Here is an 8,554-nt window from a genome sequence, read left to right as displayed (position 1 = left end):
TCGATTAACTGCAAACCACAATATACTCGTTAATACATTACCTAATTAAAAACTAGAAACTAGGATATAAAAACTACTTCCCTAACCCACTTGAAAATCTCCTTATTTCATTTTTTATTTTTGGTAATTTTTATTTTAAGACATAGTTTTTGCTTTCTTGGGCAACGACATTAACATTAAGTAAATGATGTTTCAAAAAAAGAAAAAGAAAAAAACATCAAGTAAAGGAGCCCAGAAGTTATCGTCATGTTATTGTAATTTCTTCCCATTTAGGTCTGATTGTATTTAAATCTTCGAGTATCGCGTACTCTCTCGTAATAACCCTTTAATATATTAATAAATTTTGTGTTTCAAAAATAAAAGAGTGACATACACGTTATTTTTTCTTCTTTTTTTTAGTTTTTTAATTTTCAATGTGGCTTTAATTTATTACTACTAATCAAAGTCGCATCAGCGTGCTTGTACGTCTGTCTCTTGCTACAATTACGTTTTAGAGAACAAAAATGTTTGACGGAAAACAAAAAAATACCGCAACAGCGAAAAACCGCCCCAAAAGCTTCAAAAACCATGACCCCATGTTGTTCTCCGCGGGACTCACGGGACCCATAACAAAAAAACCGTGAGAGGAATTCCGTGTTCGGTTTTGGTGTGGTCTAAGCACTCGATCTGGGCAGAACCACTGTAATAGAAAAATATATTTATTTTTCTATTACCTATGCACGAAGTGATGAGGTAAACATACAGACTCATTACCAATTAGAGGGAGATTGCATAGAAAGAAAGCATCTTGGGTTTCACGTACATGACTTGCTGGGTTCATTATAAGCAGACATCTTTTTTAGAGGGCATGCCAACAGCGGAAGGACCGGTAGGTTCTCGCAGTTGCAGATTTCAATCATGTAACCATCGGGGTCATGGAAAAAAAGTTGATCAACTCGGATTCCTCCTTCTTCCACAATGGCTGTTTCGTACTTCATGCCCATTTCTGCAAGCTTTCTCTTTACTAGACTAATGTCTGTACACTGTCATGATTTATGTTTAAACAATAACTAATTAAAATTGATCCAATTAGTTATGTCTCAAATGATACAAGCATAAAATCAACTTAACTAATTAAAGATTTACCAACTAAAATATACTTACTTGGAAGGAGATGTGATTATCCTTGGGATTAATGAATAATGGCTTTGCGCGTAGGTCGTCAACAGAATTACACTGTAACAAGTGTATCCCAAACCCATAATTGAACAACCTACATCAATTAAAATGTGCATGCAAAAATGTCCATCAAAACGATATAAACCGGAAATTATAACTTAATTTTTGATGATATTCCATTTCCTTCATTTATTAGTAGTAAAACAACTAAAGGTTAATTGGCACAACACATGAATAATAATCGCAAAATTAACTACTTTCATTGAGCCGGCGGTACATAAGATTTTGGTTACAAAATGATAATGCAATTTCACATAAGTACTTACCAAGCTCCTTCAAAATTGAAAGAAGAAGGTCTCTTAATAAGCACAAAACCAAGAACTTGTTGATAAAACCTAGCTGATTCTACTACAGACTTACTGTTGGGTGCAATAATCAAAAACAAAGAAAAATCAAATAAGCAAAAGTTATTGATACTTAGCTCCTTTATAATGGAAGTGATTGCTTTGACGAAACGAACAAGCTCCCCGTATCTCCGCAACAGCAACAAGGCAAAACTTTGGAAAATAGAGTGAGTCACGTGTTCAACACGCTGTCCTTAAGACATTAGCGCCCGGCTACACTCAAGAGTGATGCTATAGCCCTCACAGGACGGATATCTCCAGGATAAAACACCCTAATACACCTACTACTAGCATATGTAGTAGATGCTCAACTTGAGCTTGGCAACTCCGAAAAAACCGTTAAGGAAAATCGCGAATGCTTAAAAACCGCTATAAAATATTTTCCCTTAGGGGTCCCTCTAAAATAAGAGCAACCCCTTTCCCATAGATTTTACAAAAGTAGTGAATTTCTTTATATAATTGACAAATACAACTTAAGAAGAAAAACTCCCCGATGTGGGACTAAAAGTTTATATAGTTTCTTAAAACTACTAAAAATTGGAAACTCCACGATGTGGGACTAAAAAGTTTCATTCACAAAATAAAACAATAAATTATAATTTTTTATTAAAACTTTAAAAAATTATTTTTTTATTAATCGTTTTCCAACAATCCCCCACATGAATGAAAACTCAATAAAACATGAAAACACAGATAGATCTTGGTAAATAAACATCCCAACCTCACGATCCAAACAGACTGATCGTGCAAGTGTTGAAATCATACTAGTCATTTCTACGTCCTCTCCCTCACACAAAAGTGTGTTGACCCCAGGGTCATACTATGGATTGCATAAATCATAATAGTATTGAGAGCTTTCATCTTTAATTCTCACATGGTGAGACTATAGGTATCTTTCACCAAAGTGAAAAAGCATGAACTAGTGAACCCTTAGTGACCTTTAGGTCCTAAGTTCCAGTAATACCAAAACCATCAAAATGAAAATCACATAAAAAACGCAGGAAATACCATTTTAGGCAGAGGTGTCCATGAGGTCTTGAACCTTTGCTTAGTGAGATATTACCAGAATTACTTGCTAGAGACAGTGAACTATGTCTTGAACTGCTAGCATTTGATGTAATTCGTGATAACAACCACGGGTGATATCTCCAAGATTGCTGCCAAGCTCGTGCCGTTTTGTCCGTTTGGCCCTGGACGTATCCTGTTTCTCAGAATGCTCTAGAGAATCAGCTCATATTCTCACAGGAAGCGACCCATTCCTCATTCAGATAGATGATAGGTGAGTTTCCATAAAGAGTGTTACTGCTACACCCCACTTCAATCTTAAATTGAAACTATAGAACTCATTAAGACTTATTAAAAAGTCATCCTCCACATGCAGTCACACTATCACGTCTACACCATAGGGAAGGGACAGAGAATGAAAATCTCTGATAGTGTTTACCTTTACCCACCACAAATTAGTTGTCTCATTCGAAACCTTGATCATGGGATCTCCAGTCAGCAAGGTTGAGTATCCTTCATGGCAAGTTTAATATATGAGCTTAAGCCCCAACCCCCTCGATGCATTTTTAACTATCTCTTTGTACAAACCTTTCGTCAAAGATTGCGCGATATTCTCCTTGGACTTTATCCAATCAATGGAAATAACGCCGATTGAGATTAGTTATTTCTTAGCTTTAACTATTATAGCTTGGCTAACACAATGTATAGATATAGCTGGCACAGGCCTATGCCAAAGAGGAATGTCTTCTAAAAATCATCTTAGGCACTCGGCCCCCTCTCATGCTTTATCTAACGCAATACTCTCAGATTCCATAATGAATTGAGCGATATGTTTGTTTGGAAATCTTCCAACAACAAACCCACATGTTAGAGTGAAACCATATCCACTCGTAGACTTAGACTCCTCTGAGTCAACTATCCAGTTTGCATCATAAAGTCCCAAGGACAACAAGATACCTTTCATAAATCAAAAGAGTATTTTAGGTACCATAATACTCTACTCAGTGCATCTGAATTCTCTTGCTCTGGACTACAATTATATCCACTTAACTTACTCACAATATAGGCAATGTCTGGACTCTTACAGTTCATTAAATTCATCAGACATCCTATAACTTTTGAGTATTCAAGTTAAGATACTCCACTACCCTTATTTTTCTTGAGACTACAAGAATAATCGTACGAAGTACAAGCAGGTTTACAATCAGACTGATTGTATCTCTTAAGCACAACTCAACATAATGAGAACGACTAAGACTTATAAATGTTTGATTATCTTCTAATCCTCATCCCTAAGATTACATCAAAAGGGCCCAAGTCTTTCAAGTCAATGTTCTCATTCAGTGCATGTTTTTAGTGGAATTGATCACATCTATGTTTGTATCAAGCATATCATCAACATACAAGCATACAATTACACAGACATCCTTAACAAGTTACTTGTAACATACTTGTCAGATTCATTAATTTAAATCCACTATCCATTATCACATGATTAAATTTTCCATGTCACTGTTTACGTGCTTATTTGAAAACCATACAAAGATTTTTCAAATTACAAACTTTGTATTCACAACCTTTCACTACAAAGTCTTCAGGTTGATCTATGTAAATTTCTTTACCTAATTCACGGTTTTAGAAAAAGCTGTCTTAACATCCATCTGATGTATCTCTACGTTCTTTATGGCAGCAATAACAATTAGTATCTCAACGGAAGTAATTTCCGTCACAATTGAATTAGAATCAAGGAAATCTACACCTTCTTTTAGTTTATAGCCTTTAGCTACCAACTTAGCTTAATATTTTTCCACAGTTTCATCTACCTATCGTTTCCTCTTAAAGACTCATTTACATCCCATGGTCTTACAACCTGGAGGTAAACTAGCAAGCTCCCAAGTCTGGTTCCAACGGACTGAGTCCATTTCACTAAATGAAGCTTCTTACCAGAATGGGGTTTCAGTAGATATCAAGGCTTCTTTACAAGTCTGTGGCTCAGACTAAGCTAGGCATGTTATGAAGTCGGTTTCATAAGAAGTCTCAAGTCTAATTATTTTACTTCTCTTAGGCTCAACATCAACTTCATCTTCCTTTAAAATAAGTTCTGACTATTTGAAAATAAATCTAGGGGATCAACAACACATCTCTAATGAGGTACAGGTTTAGAATAAACATGTTCAAAGAACTCAGCATCCCTAGATTCCGTAATAATATTCACACCAATGTCAGAAAAAATCAGAACACACAACCAAAAATCTATTTGTAGAAGTATACTCAATATACCCTATACGAAAACACAATCAACATTTTTGGTTTCAATCTAGTTCTTTTAGGAAGAGGAATTACAATCTTAGTCAAACGCCCCCACACTTTGACACATTCATAAGAAGGTCATCTACCGTTCCATAAACCATATGGAGTTTCATCTGATTCTTAAAAGGGTACTTTATTCAGGATATACTAGTTAAGAGGACTGCCTCCCCCCACAAGGCCGCAGGTAATCCTGAACTAATCAACATGGAAATTATCATCTCCTTAAGGATACGGTTGTTATGTTCAAGGCTTCTAATTGGTTTCCAACTTCAAGTTTATACATCTTAAGGCTTCTAAGGCGTCATCCTTATCCTAAGCAAGTATACAAGATAGTACCTCGTACAATCATCTACGGAAGTTATAACCATCTTTTACCACAGTGGTTTTGGGTTGAACTCATGTCAACTAGGCCTAACTGAATTAATTTAAAGGCTTAGAATTACTCTGAACATTTGTGCTAAAAGATTTTATAGCATATTTTGATTCTTCACAGATTTCACTTTTGTGTTCAAAATCCAAACTAAATTTGGGTACGAAGCCTATGCTAGCCAGTTAAGCATTGACTTATAAGTTTACGGTTCCAAGTCTACCACGTAAAACAATCAATCACACAAAGATATCACAAGAATCAACTACGTTCACATCATCAGTTTTTCCGTTAAGCTTATATAGACCCAAAGTCCTATAACTCTTGCTTAAAAAATCACTGCCTAGTTACAACAAGTTTTCCAGATTCAATTAAGATCTTAAATATTTTTCCATCTACAACAGAACAAGATACAAGATTTTCGCATATTCTCGGAACATGAAAACTTCATTCAATGTGAGAATATTACAGATATGAGCTTCTGCTCGACCTTTTCCTTTTATGCAACCTCTATTGCATATGAGTTACTCAATAAGAGTTTCTCGACATCCCCTATCCTATGATAGGAGGTGAACAGGTCTCTGTTTCAACAAACATTCTTGGTGGCTCCAGAGTCCACCTATTGGTCTCTCACATTGGTTATTAAAATAACTTCCGACATCACGCCACCAAACTCGTTCTAGTTTGTTTCAACTAAATTAGCATTAACTTTCTACTTATTAAGGTTTTTATGTTGTCTACAATTTACTGCCGCGTGGCCAGGAATTTTACAAACATAACACTCACCCTTAACTAAAGTAATTCTGGATTCAGGTTTACGAAATATACCTTTATCATGAAGACCATGCTTATAGTTGCGTTCGATGTTCTCACCTTTGCCATCTTTGGAAGATTTGTTTCCAACCACATGCGGCTATTAGCCATGTCCCTCGGAGATGACACCTTTATTAACAAATCACAATTCCAAATCAGAAAGTAAAATATGAGTTTTGAAGATAACATCTATATATACAAACTTCGTTTGAATCAGCGTTTCAAAAAACTCATGGTTACCCCCACAAAAATTAATTTAGTTAACAACAATTTTCTGCTCGTCAGAATTTTTCAGAAACGTTTTTCTGTTTTGTAAAATATCAAACAAATACTTGTACAACTCCAAAAATTCTGAAATTTTACGCGGGTAACTATCAGGATGTCTACTACGTTGTGTCAAAAGGGTTCATCGAAATTCCTTCTATATTAAAAGATAAAATTGAAACTCTACAGCTGACCAGAAATTCGTTTTTGTTTTTCACTCCACAATTAACATCCATGATTCACAAACCAATCAATCGTTTTCGATTATTACAGGCGCTAATGTCTTAAGATTGTTGGGTGCAATAATCAAAAACAAAGAAAAATCAAATAAGCAAAAGTTATTGATACTTAGCTCCTTTATAATGGAAGTGATTGCTTTGACGAAACGAACAAGCTCCCCGTATCTCCGCAACAGCAACAAGGCAAAACTTTGGAAAATAGAGTGAGTCACGTGTTCAACACGCTGTCCTTAAGACATTAGCGCCCGGCTACACTCAAGAGTGATGCTATAGCCCTCACAGGACGGATATCTCCAGGATAAAACACCCTAATACACCTACTACTAGCATATGTAGTAGATGCTCAACTTGAGCTTGGCAACTCCGAAAAAACCGTTAAGGAAAATCGCGAATGCTTAAAAACCGCTATAAAATATTTTTCCTTAGGTGTCCCTCTAAAATATAGAGCAACCCCTTTCCCATAGATTTTACAAAAGTAGTGAATTTCTTTATATAATTGACAAATACAACTTAAGAAGAAAAACTCCCCGATGTGGGACTAAAAGCTTTATATAGTTTCTTAAAACTACTAAAAATTGGAAACTCCACGATGTGGGACTAAAAAGTTTCATTCACAAAATAAAACAATAAATTATAATTTTTTATTAAAACTTTAAAAAATTATTTTTTTATTAAAATTATTTTTTTATTAATCGTTTTCCAACACTTACAAACATAAGATACATGGTTTAGTGATAACAATGGAAAAGAGGGAATGTTGCTATTATTTGCTAATAGCACCTCCACCACTTGTTGTTGATCAATAATTCCCATTTGGATATAATAATCTCTCGCCCTCTCTCTGTCTCTCTAGAAATGAATTATATGATGAGTGAAAAGTCTCTTAAAAGGGATATCTTGAACTTTAAATGAATTATGATTAGAAGACTCTAATTTTTGATGCTCAAAAAGGGTAGTTAAAGGTATGTGTTTATAAAGGAAGAGATCACCATTAATACAAGTTCTGATTTATTTACTTCCTAATTAAGATTCAATTAATTATAGTTATATGCTCCCTCCCACATGTTTGGCTGAAAAAAGGATTAGTTGAAATTCTCCTATATCGTGTGAGCTGGATCCAAGTCATCATACTTTATGTTTTCTAATCATATGCAATAGTAAGTAATCCTAATTTCCTCTTCTTCTCTGCCTAATCACCCATGAATGATTCTCAGTTTCCAATCTTGCTAGACCCAGGGAAGAATTTGCACCGCGAATGCATTGTGAGAGATCGCACGGACCCAAAACAACGTTTGGTACATTGTAATAGGGTTGGGGCAAAAATGGACCCCACCCATCCTCTCACATCCTTTCACACGGTGAGAATGCGATGTAAATTCTTGGATGAGTAAATCATTTTCGATCAGTTTCAGGCAGTCATTTCTTGGTAGTAATCACCGTGTATATCTGGAATATGCGTGGAGTTAACATCGTCTATTCCGTGTATTGACACGCTGGCTGCACAATGTCAATTAGCATTTGATATATATGATTTGTTAATCAATTTCATATATGGAATAGTTATTTTACTTAATAGTCAAAAGCAATCTAAAACAAAAACAGTACGATCCAAAGAAATGACTTAGTCATTAATAAGTTAAGTGATTCACGTTACGGGTTACTTCCCCATGTGGCTTAAAATATGGATTGACCTTTGTAGCAGTAAGAAGAAAAACTCGTCAACAGCTGTAATTTGATTGGGAGTAACTAAATGCAACCCATGATTGGGTTAAATGCAACCAAGATACCACTTTTAAAATTTTGATTTATTTTATTTTAAAAATAACTAAATATAACCAAAAAAAGATCAAGTCAAATCCAACTCATAATCCAAAAATAACTCAGCAAAAGTAAGTAACTAAACGTTTTTCAATACTGTAAGATTGTATTTTTTTCATTTTTCTTCTATACCAAATCAATTATTACTCAAACACTAGTCGAGTGTGTGTAATTCA

At 35.0% G+C, this 8,554-nt stretch overlaps 1 protein-coding gene across 1 annotated transcript; it reads right to left on the bottom strand.

The window, feature by feature from the left end:
* Positions 1 to 767: 767 nt before the first annotated feature.
* On the bottom strand, positions 768 to 7,373 carry LOC113361715. Its single transcript, XM_026604860.1, has 4 exons — positions 7,267 to 7,373; positions 1,485 to 1,577; positions 1,144 to 1,252; positions 768 to 1,022 (listed from the first exon to the last, which is right to left on the bottom strand). Exons 1-4 carry the CDS (start codon positions 7,371 to 7,373, stop codon positions 795 to 797), a joined length of 537 nt encoding a protein of 178 aa, XP_026460645.1. The 3' UTR covers positions 768 to 794.
* Positions 7,374 to 8,554: the final 1,181 nt, after the last annotated feature.

This window comes from Papaver somniferum, chromosome 3 (genome assembly GCF_003573695.1).
Source record: "Papaver somniferum cultivar HN1 chromosome 3, ASM357369v1, whole genome shotgun sequence".
Taxonomy (NCBI): domain Eukaryota; kingdom Viridiplantae; phylum Streptophyta; class Magnoliopsida; order Ranunculales; family Papaveraceae; genus Papaver; species Papaver somniferum.
Note: the sequence above shows the minus strand (reverse complement) of the source record. Positions and strands in the feature narration are given on the sequence as shown.